This window comes from Misgurnus anguillicaudatus, chromosome 23, assembly GCF_027580225.2.
Source record: "Misgurnus anguillicaudatus chromosome 23, ASM2758022v2, whole genome shotgun sequence".
NCBI classification, from domain to species: domain Eukaryota; kingdom Metazoa; phylum Chordata; class Actinopteri; order Cypriniformes; family Cobitidae; genus Misgurnus; species Misgurnus anguillicaudatus.
The window spans coordinates 17158915-17181599 of record NC_073359.2 but is presented as its reverse complement, the minus strand read 5'-3'; the positions used below and the strand labels follow the sequence as shown (position 1 = coordinate 17181599).

Genomic DNA, 22685 nt, shown 5'->3' with positions numbered 1-22685 from the left:
GCTGTTTTCCTTGGTGAAGCTGTTCTTGAAGAAAGAAATACTTGAGGGGGGCAAGGACTTTCCTTTAAGCTACCATTTTGGACTATGGTGGCCATGGTCAAGCCAAAATGTCTTCTTTGGGAAACCTGGTGCTTAAGTATACATTGGTGCTAGTTCACAGATTGGTGGTTTCAAACTGACACTTACCAAATCTCCACATACTGGACTTGAGGACTTTTGTTACATTTTTTAAACTTTATAAAGGGAAAGGCAACAGTATCTTGTTGATCAGGTGGAAATCAAAGTGGAATTGTTAGGTTCAGTATGCAAAATGAATTGAAAATGAAATGTACTCCACAGAAAGCAAAACCATGCATGCTGTGGCCATAGAGAACAACACCATATATCTTCCAACATTTGGTTGCAACTTTTTTAATAGCTTTTAACTACATTGATAAAACGGATACTTACATTTGGGGATCTTACTTAGTTTGCATGGTAATAGTGGTCTGCCATGGATGTTCATTTTAAGAGTGCTGTTTTTCTTGGGAGTCATTGCAAAGGTAATAACGTCTCAAAACATTGGTAATGTGGCTTCTTACAAGGAAGGCTTCATTTTGAGGAAAACCACCTTGCAGACCTTTGAATGGACATCTAGGCAAAACTTACTTGAAGAAACTGCAGATGTCCTCTTCATTCTTAGATGTTTTTATCATATCTACAATCTTTTCCTACACTTATGCAGTAAATGTTGACTCAGTATTTCTCAACATTATAAAAAATCCTGTAGGCTAAATGTTCTAGTCACTTGGGAAACATCATGTCCAAACATAATGACGTGCAATGACTCCATATTGTTGTTTGTGTGTTTTGTCCCCCAACACACGCTGTGAAAAAACTCCCTGATTGTTTACGTATTGACCTTAACTTTCAGTGATGTCAGCTTGTATCATCATTTGGCCCATTCAGGGAATGTCATCATGACATGCCATGTTGCTGTTAAAACAAACTAGCACACGCGTTGCATGTTTTTAGAGAACTTGAAAGGGTCAGATGACTCATGGACTCCATTAGTTGTTTCTGACATCTGTCAAAGTTCTAGAGTTTTGGAGGCTTCCCCACTTTTTGGGAAATAAGCATTTTATTTTAAGAGTTTTGGCTACATACAAAGAAAACAAGTTAGGAATCATTAACTGTTTGGACTGCCTGTTAAATTGAGAGTAATCTAGGCCACAAGGGGGTACCTATTTTTAATAGCTGTAAGGTAGTGTGACTTCACCTTATTAACTCTTTTCTTGCTAGCGTTTTTTTAAGTTGCCAGCCAGCGCCAGCATTTTTCATGATTTTCACAAAAGTTTAATGCCTTCCAGAAAATGTTCTTCTTTAAATATATAAACAACCAAGACAATCTGCTTTCAAACAAAAAACAACCTACCTTCATATAGTTCTTCTATACTTCGTATCACCTCTCAAATATGTGTAGGTTTCTGCAAAAACACCAAATTTTGAGAGATAATTCCATTTTTGTGAAGGACTTTTGAAAGAGATCAGATTCAGAGCGATCCTCAAAACATACACGGACATACAGCTGTTTGCCCTTGGGCGATACTTTCTGGTTTTACAAGTTGCAAATGAGTCGCCACCTGGTGGATAATAGCGGTATTACGGATTGCCAGAAATACTCGTCATTGGCAGGGAAGCGTTTCTCTTCATTGACGAGTTAACTTGTCAATAGCGGGGAAATAGTTAATATTCAAGAGTTTTCAATGTGGCGTCTAATCATTACACAGACTGATTTATATTTTTACGTTTTTGAAAACTTAAAAACAATTTTAAATTTAAGTGTTGGGCTCTGTCACCTCTTGCTCCTCCAGGCTAACTGCATTCGTGCTAAAATCATTTGCCCAGTCTCGTGGCTTCATCTTCATTGACCCTGAAGAACTACGTGCTGCTAAATCCTGGTTGATCTCTCATCAAAAAGAAGAAGGATCCTTTCCAGCAATGGGCCGGATACTCAACAAAGACCTGCAGGTACATGAACGGAGGCCATCCTGTTGTTGAGATTTTCATAATGTTTGAGATTTTGTAAATGTATACATTTTCTAGAAGAGGTCTGCATGGAAATGTGATTATTTTAAAGACCTTATCATGACTAGTCAAGCAAAATGTTTTAAAATAACTTCGACCTCAAGACCCCAGTATTTGTATCCTTTAAAGGTCCCATTCTTTCTGTGTTTTTAAAGCTTTGATTGTGTTTACAGTGCACAATATAACGTGTTCATGTTTCACATGTAAAAAAGACATTATTTTTCACAGAATTGACTTATCTGTATACCCCTGTTTTCACTGTCCTAAAAACGGGCTGATGTTCCTTTAGAAATACGTAACAAGTTCGGATTGTGTAGCTTGTTTAGTGTGTCGTGATTCGATAGCAGCTTAGCTTGCTGTTAGCTTAGCTGGTGACTGCCGTATTCCTGTGGGCGGGGTTTAGTCAACATTAGGCTTGTTTGAGATGAGCAAATTCTGCGCAGAATCGATCACCGGTGATCCGCGCAAGATGCATGTCGGTTAGAAAAGTGTCCGACTTACGTCCGACTTGCTCTGATGTCACGCTGACGTGTGCAAAATAACTCTCGCGATGGAGAGGCGGGCTCGTCGGATTCTACAGCCGAGCGCAGTTGCTCTCCACCGACTGCGTTGACGAAAAGCACGACGGGAAAAGACTTGCTGACGACACAGCTTAATGCTCATTGGCCAGGTTATGTCAGCTGATGACTTGTTAATTCTAAAAACTCTAATTCCTGTAGTAGTTTTTATATTAATTCAATTGTTCTTTACTATGACATTTATATTTTTTATGAATTCCTGTAAACTTCTGTATTGGTGTTGATGTATTTGTACTGTGAGCTGTTTATATTTCACACAACAGAAACGAATTTGTATTACCACTAGATTTATTCATCCCAACATTTACTAAGTAACCTTTTCCAGTAACGAACAGTTCACCTTCGTTGATTCTCATTATAAACATCTTTATGTAAATGAATTTATTGGTATTTAAGTTGCATCTATTTAATCCGCGATAAAATACGCGAACGTGATCTCTGCCTATGCTGACGTTTGTAGTCGACTGGACTGCGAGATTGGTGAAGTGTCTGACTTTAAAGCTCTTTTTTCACTCCTCCCCTTACTGCAGCCGTCTGCTCTCGTCTGAATTTCAGGCAAGGCAAGCTGCATCTCAAACAAGCCTAAACTGTTCTAGTGATGTCATTAATGCAGGAAGTAGATGGCTGTAGTCCAAACCGGCCGTTCGCTGTAGGCTTTGAAAGGCGAATTCTGTTAAAGAAAATATATTGCCTGGCAGTGAACTTTGACCTTTATAGTTTTTCAGGTATTATTTATGCTATTATAGCAACATTACACACTAACTAGGGTTTAAAAATTGGATCAGAAAGAACGTGACCTTTAACAAGCTGTCACCCAACTAGGAAAAATGAGAATAAAGTGTTATATGTCATCACTCTGCTGAAAGTTGTCTTGTCCAATTAAAGGGTGGAATTCATGGAAAGATCTCTTTGACTGCATATGTGGTGGCAGCTCTAATGGAAACCGGGATTATAACTGAGGTGAGAAAACTTTCACGATGGATCTTGTTTATCTTCTGTTTCATTAAACCACTTTTTAGCCAGATCTCTTAGACATCATTTTCGCACAAGTATCCGGGATCTGTGTTAAGAGTGCGTTCCTGCTTCATAAGATGATTGATGTTCTGGCAGGGAATCAACAATTTTTCTTTCAGCTTAGTGATGGGTAATCTAATATGGAAGCCTGCTGTCTAAATCTAAAGATCTATGATTGGAACATGCAGAGACAATGGAATTCTTCTAAATTCGTTTTCAGTCTTCCCACATTGCTGGTCTCAAACCTAAAAGACATTTGACATTTCCATTAAATGCACATGAAATCCATAGCACAGTCTCTATAGCAATTTCATTAATGCAGTCAGCGATGCAGTTCATCCATGTTTGGACAATAATGATTTTTAAAAATTATCCTTTAACTCTTTCCCCGCCAGCGTTTAAAAAAAAAAGTTGCCAGCCAGCATCAGCATTTTTTATGATTTAAATGTTTAATGCCTTCCAGAAAATGTTCTTCTTTAAATATATAAACGTACAATATATCAAATGAAAGAACAGAAGTTTTATCCTCCCTTCATTTGTTCTTATTTGATCACTTCTCAGATATCGGTAGGTTTCTTCAAAAATACCAAATTTTGAGCAAAAAGCTGAGATAATAAAATTTTTATGAAGGACTTTTGATCATATCAGAGCAATCCTCAAAACATAAAATTTTTGAATTTGAACTGTTTGCCCTAAGGAAAAACTTCCAAGTTTTATAAGTTGGGTAAGAGCGCCACCTGGTGGATAATAGCGGAAATGTGGATTGCCGTAAAAACTCGTCATTGGCAGGGAAACATTTTCTCTAAATTGACGAGTTAAATTGTCAATGGAGGGAAACGAGTTTAGTGTTAACTTGATCTACTGCCAAATCTTTCCCGATGTGTAGCATCATTAAAGGGATATTTCACCCAAAAATCAAAATAATGTCATTAATGAATCGCCCTTGTGTCGTTCCAAACCCGTAAGACCTCCGTTCATCTTCAGAACACAGTTTAAGATGTTTTATATTTAGTCCGAGAGCTTGTTGACCCTCCATTGAAAATCTAGTAACTGTATACTGTCCATGTCCAGAAAGGTAATAAAAACATCTTCAAAGTAGTACATGTGACTTCAATGGGTCAGTAAGAATGTGTTGAAGCATCGAAAATACATTTTGGTCCAAAAATAACAAAAATTACGACTTTATTCAGCATTGTCTTCTCTTCCATGTCTGTTGTGAAGCGCATGCGCAAGAACCACGTGACTGCAACTTTACAACAGACGTGGAACAGAAGACAATGCTGAATAAAGTCGTAATTTTTGTTATTTTTGGACCAAAATGTATTTTCGATGCTTCAACACATTCTAACTGACCCACTGATGTCACATGGACTACTTTAATGATGTTTTTATTACCTTTCTGGACATGGACAGTATACTAGTGTTGTAATTTTGAGATCGTCCTATAGTCAGCCCGTGAGATCGCCAATACACGATAGTATCAGTAGTTAGGCAGTAGTTTACTCATTTATTAAACTACTGCCCCACTACTTTACTTATGACAAGTCACTTTAATGGTGGACAAAAAAAGAAGCAAGGGCAACACCGTCATGATCACAACCTTCTTAAAACTGTTGCCATTAATCCATCTGCGTCATAAAGTCTAAAATTTCCTATGTGCCAGGGAGTGGGAACAACAAACTCACTGGTTTTAACCCTCTGCGCGCCTAACAATCTCTCTAGTGCAAGGAAATGTCAGAGCCACGCATATTACAAGTTCAGGTGCTATGGTTCAGGTCCATGCCGCACACATTCCAAGACGCGCGCATTCAGGTCCGAGCAAGAGTCCAGTACGTGCGCATTTAGGTCCGAGCAAGAGTCCAAGACGCGCGCATTCAGGTCCGAGCAAGAGTCCAAGAGGCGCGCCTTCAGGTCCGAGCAAAAGTCCAAGACGCGCGCCTTCAGGTCCGAGCAAGAGTCCAAGAGGCACGCATTCAGGTCCGAGCAAGAGTCCAAGAGGCGCGCATTCAGGTCCGAGCAAGAGTCCAAGACGCGCGCCTTCAGGTCCCAGCAAAAGTCCAAGACGCGCGCCTTCAGGTCCGAGCAAGAGTCCAAGATGTGCGCATTCAGGTCCGAGCAAGAGTCCAAGATGCGCGCATTCAGGTCCGAGCAAGAGTCCAAGAGGCGCGCATTCAGGTCCGAGCAAGAGTCCAAGAGGCGCGCATTCAGGTCCGAGCAAGAGTCCAAGAGGTGCGCATTCAGGTCCGAACAAGAGTCCAAGAGGCGCGCATTCAGGTCCGAGCAAGAGTCCAAGAGGCGCGCATTCAGGTCCGAGCAAGAGTCCAAGAGGTGCGCATTCAGGTCCGAGCAAGAGTCCAAGAGGCACGCATTCAGGTCCGAACAAGAGTCCAAGATGCAAGCATTCAGGTCCGAGCAAGAGTCCAAGATGTGAGCATTCAGGTCCGAGCAAGAGTCCAAGACGTGTGCATTCAGGCCCGAGCAAGAATCCAAACCGCACGCATTCAGGTCCGATCAAGAGTCCAGGATGCGCGCATTCAGGTCCGATCAAGAGTCCAAGATGCGCGCATTCAGGTCCGAGCGAGAGTCCAAGATACGCGTATTCAGGTCCAAGCAAAAGTCCAAGACGCGCAAATTCAGGTCCAAGCAAGAGTCCAAGATGCGCGGATTCAGGTCCGAGCAAGAGTTTAAGACGCACGCTTTGAGTCCATATCCATGGGCATTACAAGCTCCCTTGCGCAAAGTAATGCCTACAAACCCTCTCATGCGAGGAAAGCATGCAATGCGCATGTAATGTGAAACTATGATGATAATAATAACTATCGCCAACTATCGTCATGAAAGCCCACTATTAGCGATATGTCTGACGATCGTCGATACACAATACTATTGTCTATCGGCACAACCCTACAGTATACTGTTACTAGATTTTCAATAGAGGGTCAGAAAGCTCTTGGACTAAATATAAAACATCTTAAACTGTGTTCCGAAGATGAACGAAGGTCTTACGAGTTTGGAACAACATGGGGGTGAGTCATTAATTACATTATTTTCATTTTTGGTGAACTAGCCCTTTAATGTGTAGTCTTGTCCTTTATACAGACATAATGAGTTGCTTCAAAGACCAGCTTCTCGCACTCTCAAATCGACCTAATGAAAAGAATACCAGATTATCAGATTATCGTGCATGGTTGCTCAGGGCTAGTGTCCAGGTTTAATGAGAAAACCACATATGGTAGAGATAAAACTGAGTGCACTGATGCTAAACAGATCATTAACTGTGTTGTCTATTTGCCATTTTACCTCAAGAACAAGTTTGCACCAAATCTATCTGAACTTTAGTGCGAGATGCACCTGTTAGCTGTGTCAAAGCTAATCTGTGTCTATGTCACTACACTGCTTGAGGTACATCCTTCACAGCTAATGAATTGTTATCAATGATGCTTTTATTTAGGAGGAGAAGAAAGCCGTTGCTAAAGCCAAGGTGTTTCTGGAGAGCAACATGTATTCCGCTGATGACCCGTATACTACAGCTCTGACAGCATATGCGCTCACTTTACTTCGCAGTCCTTACGCCCCACTGGCTCTCCGGCGACTTAACCACATGGCCATCACTCAAGGTCGTTTTTCAACCCATGGTTAAAGATAGCTGTTGATTAAGGCTTTTAGATGTTGTTCATCTTGACTTTTCTGTTCTGGCCACAGATGGTTTCACTCACTGGAGTCTCACCGGCAGTACTGTAACTGATGAAGACACATTCATGGGCTTCAGTGATGGCCTCTCACAGTCAGGTAATCTATCCATTACATTAAATTAAGTACAATGTTGGTACAATGCTAAAACAAAGTTGTGACGGTTAAGTTAGTGCTATATGCTAGTTAATGCTATATACTAGCGTTTAGGCTGAAGATCTACAATTGACGTTACAGTTACGTTTTGCAGGTCCATAATGGAAACGTCCCTTAACGATCCACAAACAATTCATTATTTTTCTTATTCTGTATCTTCATCTGATACAGAATCAAACATATATGGTCTGTTTATACACACAAAGAGCTACTGAAGGAGCTGCTCTGTGAAACAGCCAATCAGAGCAGAGCTCAAAATTATTATTTATGACCCTTTTAAATAAGGAAATAACAGAATTTCATTCTAAAGGCAAATCCTAGGGTTGTAAATGGACATGTTAAATGTCTCTGGATATTTTTGCACATACCTTTTATGTAGATATCAGAGAACAATTTAACATGTAAGGAATAATTGACGACGGGCCGTTGAATTATAAGAAAATAATCCACACCCAAGGTGGTTATGTGGCCCGACACAAAGCGGAGTGGCGTTAAACCGCAGGTGTGCATTATTTTCGAATGATACAAAGGACCGGAGTCAATAATTCAGCTTATACCACGGTTACAAAAAATATTGCCCGTCGTCATTTATTTCTTACTTGATGCATTCTTTGGCACCTTTAAAGCAGTCGTTCTCAAACTTTTCTCTGTGCATCCCCCTTGTGTAGGGTGCATTGCGTTGTTGCCCCCCAAAGAAAATTCATGACATAAACAATTTCAGATTTAGAATTTAAATTGAACAAAAAAAAACTATGTAATGCTGTTTCTTTCTGAGGTTTAATTACACAAAATTCATGTTCATAATGTCATAAAACTGGGGCCCCCGCGGCACCATCTCGCACCCCCTAAGGGGGGCCCACCCTCAGTTTAAGAACCAGTGCATTAAAGTATCATCAGTCTCAGATATTCCCTTAAAATTCCTAGGAGAAAAAATAGACTAAATGAATGTTGTAGAAGTAGATTGTATGGGTATAATAATCTGGATTTGGGTTGAAATTATATTGAAATCTTAAATAATATTAACATGAGATTGCAGATTTGTCAAATCTTGTCACATCTGAGCTCAGTTTGTGACATTAGTTCTGAAGAGATATTAACAATCTAGACATTTGTGTGATTTCTGAGTCTTTCTCTCAGAAGAAATGCAATATGAAGACTTAAGTAAAAGTTTCCATCTGCATTCCATTTAAACTCATTGATGTCTTGGAGAAATAACAGAGATTAGAAATCCTATCTGTGATTTTTCTTTCTTATCAGTTTTATTGTCATGAACAGGTCTACCAATGCTTAATTATTGGTAAAGTTGTAATACAATGCTTAGTCCTTAACCACTTGCCACTTATTTATAACTAATAATAACTAAATATTTACATCACTAAAGACTTTAAAGTCAAATTACAAATTGTGCATAATGTTTTTCATTTTTCGCTTTATAAGTGGTGTCGGCTGAAGTTGAGATGACAGCCTATGGTCTTCTCACCTACACCCTTCTTGGTGATGTTGCGTCTGCCCTACCAGTGGTTAAATGGCTCTCGCAGCAAAGAAATGCATTGGGAGGTTTTTCCTCAACTCAGGTGACAAATCTGTTTAAACCTTTACTTTTCTTAAAATACAATGTATGTAATTGCATCAGCGTTAAAAGGATAGAACACCCAAAAATGAAAATTTTGTCATCATTTCCTTACTCTCATGTTGTTACAAACCTGTATAAATTCTTTTGTTCTGATGAACACGAAGAAAGATATTTTAAGGAATATACTATGGAAGTGAATAGGGCTTATGATCGGTTTGGTTACAGAAATACCTAAAAATGACTTTCTTTGTGTTCATCAGAACAAAGAAATCTATACAGGTCCGTAACAACATGAGAGTGAGAAAATGATATCAAAATTTTCATTTTTGGGTGAACTATCCCTTTAAATATGACATTTATATCTTAAAATAGGATACCTGTGTGGCATTGCAATCCCTGTCTGAGTATGCCATCCTGTCATATGTGGGCGGAGTTAATCTCACCATATCCTTGGCTTCCACTAACCTGGACTTTCAAGAAACCTTTGAGCTTCAGTTAGACAATAAGAAGATTCTGCAGAAGGCCGTGGTAAAGATAACTCATTCCATTGCTAATAACATACCAGTAATGCCATCTCCATATTCTCTTAGATATTTTTTCTAGAGAGATTTTAGTGAGGGCCTGAACTTGATACAGCATTCCTCTTAGCATCTGCTTGGCACATCATTCCATCTTGTGATTAGCAGTGTCAGTTTAAATGCGTGTAATTTGGACGCTGGATGAGTGCCAGTCAGTTAATGCACTGGTTTATACCTGTGGCATTAATCTGATTGATAAATCTTACATTCCCTTTCTTTTTTTAAGATCCCCAGCATTCCAACAGGACTATTTGTCAGCGCTAAAGGAGAAGGCTGCTGTCTAATGCAGGTATTGTTGGTCTCTGGTTAGACCAAACCCACATTCCATATCCACCATAGATAAACGATTGCTATTTGTATTCTTCCTACTCTAAAGGCAAATCCCTCCATGGCAACTGAAATCCAGTAGTAATGTTCACATTCCTGCCTTTAGGATGGAAGGATCTGGTAAAACTTATGCTATTGTATGCCAGGGGTATGTTCTTTTCTCTGGGTCTACTTTTAAAAATAACTTTTGATAGAAACAATAGTCTCGTTCTAACCGAGCCACAAAAACAGCTGGAACGTTTTTTTTCTTAGGTTGTTTGGGGTAAAATTTTAATAGCTTATCTCATCTGTGGTCAAATTGCAGAACGGATAGTTCCTAAAATAAATAACGCCAGGGGTTTATTACCAAGATTACATGTTATCAGTACAGTTATTGTATGCACTTGAGTTTAGGATTTAAAGTTTTACTGGAAGTTATAAACGGGGTACCTAATTTGTCCTGCACCATTTGTATTATGGACACTTAATTATACATCAAATGATACAGCTTGTTAAGGAGAACTGAAAACAACTCTGAGCACCTTAGCGACCGCATCACATCATGTTAAATCTAATCAGAATATCATAACGACTGCATAGCAACCTGCTAAATCTAATCAGAACACTTAAACAACTGCATAGTGACCACCCTAAACACCTTAGCGACTGCATAGCGACCACCGTAAACAGTTTCCACACATCAACATGAAAAACTACTCTGAGCATCTAAGCAACTGCATCGCAGCATGCTAAATCTAATCAGGATACCATAGCGATTGCATAGCAGCATGCTAAAAGTAATCAGAGCACCTTAGCAAGAACATAGCAACATGTTAAAACTAATCAGAATAAGTGACTGCGTAGCAACATACTAAAACTAATCAGAACACCTTAGCGACTGCATAGTGACCACACGGGACACTTGAGCATCCACACATCAACTTGAAAAACAACTCTAAGCACCTTAGTGACTGATTAGCGACATGCTAAAACTAATCAGAACACCTTAGCGACTGCAGCGACCACCCTAAACAGTTTTAAATCGACAAACACACATGAAAAACTACTATGAGCATCTTAGCAACTGAATCGCAACATGCTAAAACTAATCAGGATACCATAGCGACTGTATAGCAACATGCTAAAACAAATCAGACAAAATGGCTGTTTCTCAATTCCAAGAACGCAAAGAACGGACTTGCGTCCTCGTGGAGATCGAACTTGCCAGGCGACCTTGGAAGAACGAACTCAGAAGGTCGCGAGAACACAGAACGCACTTCTGAGAATTGAGACCTGACCTCCGCCATTGTTTTGCCGCAATGACTTCTGGGGCGTAAAGCGATTTCAGCGCGCAAGTCTGCACTCTATGCATCCTCGATATCAAGAACACATCCGGGTAGTTTTATGCATCCTCTGTACTTGCGTTTTGAGAATTGAAATGAACTTCGACTGTTAATTATGACGTAGAGCGAGGACACGAGAAGATAGCTGAAGAACGCATATTGAGAAACAGCCAGTGACTGCATAGCAACATGTTAAAACTAATCAGAATACCATAGCAACTGCATGACAACATGCTAAGACTAATCAGAATACCATAGGGACTGCATAGCAATATGCTAAAACTAATCAAAAAACCATAGTGACTGCTTAGCAACATGCTAAAACCAATCAAAACACATTTGTGACTGCATAGCAACCACACAAAACAGTTGAGCATCCACACATCACCATGAAAAACTACTCTGAGGACCTTCACCCTAAACAGTTTTGAATCCACACACACCAACATGAAAAACTACTCTGCATCTTAGCAGCTGCATCGTAACATGCTAAAACTAATCAGGATACCATAGTGACTGCATAGCAAAATGTTGAAACTAATTAGAATAGCATAGTGACTGCATCGCAACATGCTAAATCTAATCATAACACTTAAGCGACTGCATAGTGACCACCCTAAACACTTTAGTGACTGCATAGCAACATGCTAAAACTAATCAGAACTCCATAGCGACTGCATAGCGACCACCCTAAACAGTTTCCACACACCAACATGAAAAACGACTCTGAGCATCATAGCAACATGCTAAAACTAATCAGAACACCATAGCAAATGCATAACAACATGCTAAAAATAATCAGAATACCTTTGCCACGGCATAGTGACTACCCTAAACACTTTAGCATCCACACATCAACTTTAAAAACAACTCTAAAAACCTTAGCGACTGGATCACAACATGTTAAAACTAATCAGAATACCATAGCGACTGCAAAGCAACATGCTAAAACTAATTAGAATACCATAGCGACTGATAAGCAGCATGCTAAAACTAATCAGAACACCTTAGTGACTGCATAGCGACCACCCTAAACAGTTTTGAATTCACACACCAACATGAAAAACTACTCTGAGCATCTTAGCAACTGCATCAGAACATGCTAAAACAAATTAGAATAACATAGTGACTGCATAGCAACATGTTAAAACTAATTAGAATATCATAGCGACTGCATAGCAACATGCTAAAACTAATCAGAATACCATAGCGACTGCATAGCAACATGCTAAAACCATTCGAAACACCTTAGCGACTGCATATAGCAACCACCCAAAACACTTTAGCATCCACACATCACCATGAAAAACTATTCTGAGAACCTTAGCGACTGCATCACAACATGTTAAAACTAATCAGAATACCATAGCGACTGATTAGCGGCATGCTAAAACTAATCAGAACACCTTAGTGACTGCATAGCGACCACCCTAAACACTTAAGCATCCACACATTAACATGAAAAACTACTCCGAGCATTCTAGCGACTGCATAGCAACATGTTAAAACTGTTCAGAACACCTTATCAACTGCATAGCAACATGCTAAAACAAATCAGAATAACATAGAGACTGCATCACAACATGCTAAAACTAATCAGAAAACCTTAGTGACTGCATAGTGACCACCCTAAACACTTAAGCCTCTACTAAGGATGCACCGATAGGATTTTTTTGGGCCGATACCGATTTAAACAGACAACTTCTGGCCGATGCCGATACCGATATTAAACACTTGTATACAGTACTATACAGTTGGTCTATTTGCTAGTTTATTTCTGCATCAAATTATTTTTAATGAACATGGATTGGATCTAATTAACATTCAACTGACCAACATAATAAGAGAGGCACAAATTACGCTAAAACAAATATAATAAGACAGCATGACAACCTTCAAAGGTGCTTTTTGCTATTCAGCATTTATTTTATTAACAACATTAACTCGTTTTTTACATATAATGGATTTCTTTATGCAGTTAATTAATAAACAATCGATATCGGCCTTTCTCGTGCTATTGCCGATATGCCGATGGTTTCAAATTCATCAAAAATCGGCCGATAAATATCGGCTGCCGATACATCGGTGCATCACTAGCCTCTACACATCAACATAAAAACAATTCTAAGCATCTTAGCGACTGATTAGCAACATGCTAAAACTAATCAAAACTCCTTAACAACTAATTAGAATACCATAGCGACTGATTAGCGGCATGCTAAAACTAATCAGAACACCTTAGTGACTGCATAGCGACCACCCTAAACAGTTTTGAATTCACACACCAACATGAAAAACTACTCTGAGCATTTTAGTAACTGCATCGCAACATGCTAAAACTAATCAGAATACCATAGCGACTGCATTGCAACATGCTAAAACTGATCAGAATACCATAGTGACTGCTTAGCAACATGCTAAAACCAATCATAACACCTTAGCGACTGATAAGCAACATTCTAAAACTAATCAGAGCATCTTAGCAACTGCATAGCGACCACTTTAAACACTTTAGCATCCACATGGAAAACTGCTCTGAGCACCTTAGCGACTGTATAGCAACATGCTAAAACTAATCAGAACACTTAGGCGACTGCAGAGTGACCACCCTAAACACTTTAGCCTCCACACATTAACATGAAAAACAACTCTAAGCACCTTAGCGACTGATAAGCAACATGTTAAAACTAATCAGAACACCTTAACAACTGCATAGCGACCATTCTAAACAGTTTAGCATCCACACATCAACATGAAAAACTACTCTGAGCACCTTAGCGACTGGTTAGCGACATGATAAAACTAATCCGAACACCTTAGCGACTGCATAGCGACCACCCTAAACACTTCAACATCCACATCAAAATGAAAAACTACTCTGAGCACCTTAGCGACTGCATAGCAACATGTTAAAACTATTCCGAATACATTAACAACTGCATAGCGACCACCTTAAACACTTTAGCATCCACACATCAAAATGAAAAACTACTCTGAGCATCTTAGCGACTGATTAGCGACATGATAAAACTAATCAGAACACCTTAGCGACTGCATAGCAACCACCCTAAACACTTCAACATCCACATCAAAATGAAAAACTACTCTGAGCACCTTAGCGACTGCATAGCAACATGTTAAAACTAATCAGAACACCTTAACAACTGCATAGCGACCATTCTAAACAGTTTAGCATCCACACATCAAAATGAAAAACTACTCTGAGCATCTTAGCGACTGCATCGCATCATGCTAAAACTTATCAGAATACCATAGCGACTGCATTAAACCCCATTAGCTGGTATAAAATGCACTGTAACCCCACTGCTTCACGGGGGTTATTGCGTTTATAAAACGGTTACTTCATATGCATAACATTAGCGGGATTTTATAAAATAAAACACAAATAAGTTGTAATATTACTCTTCCGCCAAACAAAGTAGTTCCTCAGAATCAAGTGTGACTGAAACAGCACAGTTCCCAACCAACACAGACGCAGCAAAGACACAATGAAAATATGACTTAAGACTGCGGTGTTTATTTTTATAAATCACCATTCATCTAATTATACATTAACATTTATATTGTGCAACTGTTGAAGTGATGATCAAATATGCTTGCATGCTGAAATCTTTCCCCGTCAGCATTTTTTTTTTTTTTAAGTTGTCACCCAGTTTTAGTTTAATGCCTTGCAGAAAAATTATCTACTTTAAATAAACATAAAATCTCAAATGAAAACAAACAAAAAGATGTTTCATCCTACCTTCATTTGTTCTCTTATCAACTCTCAAATTTTTTTTGCTAAAAGCGGAGATAATTAAATTTTTGTTAACTTTTGTAAGAGATCAGATTCAGAGCCTGATCAAAACACCATGTTTTTAGTGTTGAGTGAATGCGTTAGTGTTTAAGTTGGGTAAGATCGCCACCCAGTGGATAGCGGAAATATGAATTTGAGTTAGAAACTCCTCAGGGAGAGTTGTATCTTTATTGATGAGATGAATCAACAACATTTATTGGAATTTATCTGGATATCACCATTAATTGTGCAATTCTATACAAATAAAAAATATGATTAAAGACTGAGGTGTTTATTTTCATAAATCAGTACGCAGCAACAGTGGCTCAGTGATACTCCTGTAATGCGGGCTGAACCGTGGGTTTACCGGGGTATTTTATCACCGCTTAGAAGGCGTTTCAACCAATCAGAATGAAGAACCAGAACTGCCCGTTTTATAATTGAAATTATAAACTTATTTTGAATATTGTGGTATTTTTAAAAATGACGTATCTGTGAGCTCCTTTATTATTTAAAAATTCATGTGACCTCATAATCTTTCATCAAAATGCAAATATCCTCCCCTCTTCATAACGATCTCTCTTTACCTCTGGTCACGAGGAATGGTGGGAGGGCAGGGCCCGGGAAAAGATTGCAGCGATTAGCAACATGACCCAAATTCCAAGTCCAGCTCTACCGTTTTTTTTTCTCATTTCAATTTGGTTTTACTCACAAAATTACGCCACGACGGGGAAAATAAGACAATTGCCATTTCTGTTTCATTGTGATTGCCTGATTGTGTCTGCCTGACAGACTGTGATGTATGATCGTGATTATTATTGACTACGATGATGTTTGTCCCTCCATTCATAGATCGATGTGTCTTACAATGTGCCCGATCCAGTGGCTAAGCCAGCTTTTCAGCTAAAAGTAGACCTGAAGGAACCCAGGCAGGAACGGCACTCCCCACCTTCCTCGCGTCACACATCCCTTCGCTCTCGTTCTCGAGATGATAACCGCTCAGAGCTGAATCGCAAGCGGAGGGCCCCTGTAGACGACGAGGACCCCGCAGCCCACCAAGATCACCTGGACTACCGTGTTACACTGGAGGTTTGCACCAGGTAATAACAGCATACAAGAGATCGTCATGAATTAATTTAGTATTTTAACAATGTTGCTTGTAGATCAAAGTCTTTGATGATGTAATTGCAATTAAATAATAATATACCTGTTCCTTTAGCTCAATTGGTAGAGCATTGTGTTAGCAATGGGAAGGTCATGAATCCGATCCCATGGTACACAACTACATACTGATAAAATTATCCATTTATATCTTTAGTTTTTTTTACTAATAAAATGAAGTAAATGTATTAATTAATCTTCTTAAAAATTGTTTTATGTAATGCGTAAAAAGGTGTGTTGTTTACTCCATAAACTCTCCGTCAGGTGGCTGCACATCGGCTCATCCAATATGGCTGTCTTAGAAGTCCCTCTGTTGTCCGGCTTTCGTGCGGATGTTGAGACTTTGGAGAGGGTGAGGCTTCTTTTTAATTGTTGTTGTTGTTTACGTTCTTTCTTACTGAACATCCTATCCTTAGGCACACCCATTTGTACTTTACATCATCTAGGCGAGTAGAGATGATCACAGTACCCACAAGGGTGTTGGTCTTATAGTAGGACAGTACACCTCTCTTGCTCTTTTTTTCTCTCCCTTTCTCTCTGCATGTGTCCTTCTGGCAGATGGACAGAGTTAACATCTGGAGGCCATTTCAAAGGAGGCAATATGGCGTGGAATTTATCAGTCTTTGCTTTCTCTCATGAGCACACACACATGTAAACAAACACGGCGATCTTACATTCGTATTTGTGTTGTGACAGATCGTTGCTGTTTGTGAACAGATATTACTGCTTTCTGCCCTTATTTACGTTAATAATCCGTGTACTGTCCCTATAGCCCTGGCATGACAAAAAATTATATTAATTGAAAAACGACACTAAACAATCCGACATGAGAAAATACTGTAGTACACTTTATTTACCATGGTAAGAATTTAGCTTCAGTTTATTATAGTAAAGACTAAAAAGTGTACTAGAGTGTTTACTCTACTTTAGTTAATACTACAGCATACTGTAGTAGTACACATTACAGTACAGTATACTACAGTGTTTAACAGTTTGCTAGACGCCTTAAGCTACATTCACATTATAAGCGATTTTGTCGCTGTGTGTCGCTCATCTTTTTCAAATAGGTTGTTAGGGGCCGTGTCTAAATCTGTTTTTTATAAACAAATAAATAACGTCTGCTCCAGTAAGTGACGAGAGACATGAACTCCACTGCTTCGTTTTCATTGGTAGTCGCTCATCATTTGCATAAAGTTAAACTTTTCTCAACTTTGTCGTGTGACTGGACACGCCCCATCAGGTCACCAACGGTCACTGTCGCTCGTGTCGCTTCCAAAATCAATGAGATTGCATCGCTCTGCTACTGCTAGTCGCTGCTAGTCTAAATGCACCTTGATTCAGTCCGCCGCCATGTTGATTCCAAACAAAACAAACAAAAGCTATAAGGGATGGACGTCCAAGAGCGTGTGCTTTAAACCTTTTGTTTTGTATCAGGATGCCGATCATTCAGCCATCAAAACACAGAAAACACATAATTTTACAAATTTTCACAGGACAAAGAACCTCAGAAAACATGAATTGTTAAATTATAAGGGACATATGACCTAATTTGAGATGAGAGCGTAGCTTATTGAGTACATAGTATCTGTTTTGGATATTAGCCTATTGGCTAATCGCTAATTTCTCATTTTGTAAGCATGCTTACTTTTCTTTAAAGTGCACCTATTTCATTGCTAAAAAACGATGTTATTTAGTGTATTTGGAATAATACAATGTGTTTGCGTGGTTTATGGTTAAAAAACACATTATTTTCTACACCGTACATTTTTGTAGCTCCAGATATACTGCTTTCCTCAAATGCATTGATTTTGTACAAAACTCATTGATCTGAAAAGCGCAGTCAGCCGGAAATGTGACGCTCCTTGCCATGTTTGAAAGATTCGGTTGCTAACAGGAGTTAACTTGCAGGCTGTGAGTCAGAAGTGAGAGGAATTATGATAATGTCGGTCTTGTCTACGTCAACAGGCCCAGGAAGTAAACTGTTGCCTACAATCCTTGTGTTTGTTGTAGTCCAAGAAAAGAGAAAAGTTTGTTGTGAGCGAATCTTTCAAACATGGTAGGGGCGTCACATTTCCGGCTGACGTCAGTGGTTTTCAAGCCAATCACAATGTACCGATCATTGTGTGTTTCAGGAAGACAGGGATATCTGGAGCTAAGAAAATGTATAGTATGTGGAAAATAATTTGAACCACAAACCACGCGAACACATTGCATTATAAAGAATACACAAAACAATGTTGTTTTTTAGCAATGAAATAGGTGCCCTTTAAAGATAAATTAAATTAAATCCTCATTTATAACTGAATGACTTCAAGTCATACTAAATACTGACTTATGCCTAAAGAAGACATTTCGTTCTGAAAAATGTTTTTAGTTGCTGGCCTAAGACTTTTGCACAGTACTGTATATTACAGTATATTTTTATGTACTACACATTATTGGTTATTCAAAGAAAACAAACGAAACACATTTTCACTAGTTGTATTTAATTTTTGGACTCCACTGTGTATAAACATACACATAAATTCATACATAAATCATACTTAGCCTAAATTACATGTCGAGAATGAGGACAGGTACGAGTGTGTGTTTTGTTAATATTATTGGTAGGCAGGTTTATTGCAGCGTATAAAAGTGCGTCTGGCCTCGAGCTGGTGTGACCTCATTCCCTGGACGTGACCAGTGAGCTCTTGCAGACCCTCCACAGGCCCATAACATTCACAGCCAAAGTCTAAAACAGGAAATGCTCAGGGGGTCATGCCGCCCCATCACCTCTGTCAGCTAGGAGGGGTGTAAATGGAGGTTGGTTCAGGTCACCTTCATTGTCCCTGATCAACTCATTGTCCCTCATTAGTCCTGTTATAAGCCTCGGGCCTCATGTCCTCCACACTAGTAAACCGACGCTACCACGGGAGCAATATAATGCAAACTGAGTCGGAACCGTAGCACGGTGGAACGTGTCTCATTAGCGCCATTAGCCAGTAACAAGCTGGCTTTACACGGCCTCCTCTGGCGGGCTCCATGTTTATTACACGACCCCGGCTGTTCACATTCCTCGTTTCGCCATGGGAAGCGGGATTGGTTACATCGTTGTGTCTCATTGTTTTAATTAATAGATATATATATATATATATATATATATATATTTTTATTTATTTATTTATTTATTTACTTTTGTACAATAAACAATGCAGTCTGGTTTCCGATTAAAAGTATTAAATGATTAGATAATATATTTTACTGTTACAATAATGATTGCTAATGCAACAACTTCCCTTTTTCCCAAGGCTTTGCTTTTTATTGGTTGTATACGATATCATGCACTCTGCTGTGACTTGTAAACCAATAAAATAACCATTGGTAGTTGGTTTGTCATTTATATTGTTTGTGAGCGTGTGTGTTTGACTATGTGGCGCCAGCTCACACTGAGTCTCTCATTAACTGTGTCCAAATGCCCACCACCTCTCTCTCTTTATCTCTGCCTCTCTCTCTCTCTCTCTGCCACCAATACACAGAGAGTGAAGGATGTTAGGATGGTAAACAACCGTTAAAGGTATAGTTCAGATATGAAACTTCCCTTCTTCAGTTGAAGACCAATAAATATATATTAAAATGCTGTCATTTTAATACCCGTCCCATATCGGCACGTCCCATATCGATGGAAATATACTTATTAGTGCGGTAAATAAAAAACGTGCCAAGCCGATAACATAAAATCTGATAAAATAGTCTCGTGACTAGTTGTCATTTCCGTGTTTCCTCATGAGACACGCAAGAACCAATAAGATTCCTTGTTACAAAGATATTGGATATATCAAGATTTAGCACTCATATTTTTATGATTCTGGTGCCGGCCCAGCAAGCAATTCGGTTGCCTGGTCCAACCAGACTCTCGTACATTCATTTCATTTGTACAGAGAGTCTGGCCACGCTCCATTGCAAAGCGTTACTTCCGTTAAGGAGGGTCCTCTGTTAAAGTTTAAAACTATTGGATCTGCCCAGAGTCACTCTGAATCTGCCATAACCAATCGCTAACGTTTGGTTGTTACGTATATCATGCACCGAAACTGGCCGGAAACAACAAGTAAGAATAATCAGACAACCAAAACTTAGCAAACCTGGTTCTTGCTCCGGCTTTAACTTCTGTATATTCTGCAGTTTTGCAACAATGGACCGAATAGATTTTCTCACGTCTTTTTCCGCTGCCATTACTGAACTACAACTCAAACTAACGCACGACCTCAACGTCATAATTCTTAGCCACCCCCATCTGTTCGCTGATTGGTCCTGCAGATTTTTGCAGGAGAAAACGAAACTCTACAGAGGAGTCCCAGAGGTAGTAAGGTGTTTTTAGCGCAATTTCAGCTTTAAGGGACACTTGTAATGGATAAGACGGGGAATCTTATGCAAGTAAAATGTTTATTAAATAAACAGAGTAGAGAAGAGGAAAATAATCCACAAGGGTCTCAGCAAAACAGCAACCAACAACACAATCCACGATGTATGGTAGTAAATCCAGAGTCTCAGAAAGTATCAGCAGGGAATACACAATCCTCACTCGCGGCCGGGAAAATAATCCACAGTTCTCAGAAAACCGGTGAATAGGCAGTACGGACGGTGAGATCACCACCACGCTCAATCGGATCTAGCCTGAAAACGAGACACACCGATGAGCAGAGAAAAGAGTCACATAAAGTTCACAGATGAGTACAGTACCGGTAAAAAGAGGAAACTGTCCCAGCCTAAATAAGGCTTAGTTGAGATACGCTGAATACTGCCACCGAGAGTCCACAAGAATCAAAAACAGTATTCCACAGCGGAGGTAATAGTGAATGCCGAACGACACCAATCTCTACCGAGTCCTGGAGGCAAAAACACACAATGAGAACAAAAACACGATCAAAAGACCAACGAGAGTCTAGCAAAACATGACAGCGATCACCCGGAAGTAACTCAACGAACGCGCACAGAGCACAGCAATCCCGGACCTAAAATAGAGGAGAACAAACACACATCAGCTGGAAAACAATCAGGAATAACGAGAAGGGAGGAGACTGAGAGTGCACACATGAGACACAAAAGGTAAACAAACAAAAAGAGCAACCGATCACACCGGGGTCCTGACAGTACCCCTCCCCCCACGTCCGGCACCAGACGGGCCAGGGAGGAACTCACCCTGTCGTCGACGGAGATCCTCGATCAGTCCGGGGTCCAGAATGTCCCGAGCCGGTACCCAACACCTCTCCCCCGGACCGTATCCCTCCCAGTCCACAAGATACTGAAAACCTCTACCCCTACGGCGAACATCTAGTAACCTGACCGTGTAGGCAGGAGTACCATCCACTAGTAAAGGGGCGGGGGGTTTAGGGGCAGAGACAGGGGAATTAATAGAAGCAAAAATCACTGGTTTAACCCTGGATACATGAAAAACAGGGTGAACCCGACCAAGAGAAGGAGGTAACTTAAGCTTAACTGTCACTGGATTGACCACCTTGACAATACTGAATGGCCCAAGAAATCTCGGAGCCAGCTTACGAGAAGGCTCGCGAAGAGGCAGATCCTTGGAGGAAAGCCAAACCCTCTGTCCACAGATATAACGAGGAGGAGGTCGCCGGTGACGGTCAGCCGCAGCCTTGGTTCGTCTGGAGCTTTGTAATAATAGGGTTCTAGCTTTCTTCCAAGTGCGTCTGCACCTTCGGACAAAAGCTAAAGCAGACGGAACCGCTGCATCGGGTTCTTGTGATGGAAATAGGGGAGGTTGGAAACCGATAGAGACTTCAAATGGGGACAGATTGGTCGAGGAAACGGGAAGAGAGTTATGAGAGTACTCGACCCAGGGGAGCTGTTGGCACCAGGAGTTCGGATAGCGAGACGACAGACAGCGGAGCGTACGTCCTAGATCCTGATTAGCCCGTTCACATTGCCCGTTGGTCTGCGGATGATAACCAGAAGACAGACTGGCGGTGGCGCCGATCTGTTTACAAAACTCCTGCCAGAACTGCGAGATGAACTGAGGACCCCTATCTGAAACCACATCAGAGGGAAGACCGTGTAACCTAAAGACATGGTTAATCAGAACCTGAGCCATCTCCTTGGCAGAAGGAAGTTTGGGCAGGGGAATGAAATGAACCGCTTTAGAGAAGCGATCCACCACAGTCACTATAACCGTGTTACCATCAGATGGTGGCAAGCCAGTGACAAAATCAAGGGCTATGTGAGACCAGGGGCGAGAGGGGACAGGCAAGGGTTTAAGCAGACCAACAGGCGGCTGATGAGAGGCCTTATTACAAGCACAAACCTGGCAGGCTAATACAAACTGTCTGACGTCAGGACCCATAGCGGGCCACCAAAAACGTTGACGGACAGCAGCCAACGTTCTCCGAACACCAGGATGACCGACAAACCTGGATTCATGACACCACC

At 40.2% G+C, this 22685-nt stretch overlaps 1 protein-coding gene across 1 annotated transcript in view; it reads left to right on the top strand.

Annotated features, from left to right (window-relative positions):
• cpamd8 (C3 and PZP like alpha-2-macroglobulin domain containing 8) overlaps positions 1-22685 on the top strand; it is a 67467-nt gene that overhangs the window by 23438 nt on the left and 21344 nt on the right. Inside the window, exons 28-36 of the mRNA XM_073861445.1 lie at positions 1854-2010; positions 3531-3605; positions 7111-7276; positions 7362-7448; positions 8943-9079; positions 9451-9606; positions 9883-9945; positions 15954-16201; positions 16527-16614. Of these exons, the coding sequence (XP_073717546.1) occupies positions 1854-2010; positions 3531-3605; positions 7111-7276; positions 7362-7448; positions 8943-9079; positions 9451-9606; positions 9883-9945; positions 15954-16201; positions 16527-16614 (1177 nt within the window). The remainder of the gene's footprint in view (positions 1-1853; positions 2011-3530; positions 3606-7110; positions 7277-7361; positions 7449-8942; positions 9080-9450; positions 9607-9882; positions 9946-15953; positions 16202-16526; positions 16615-22685) is intronic.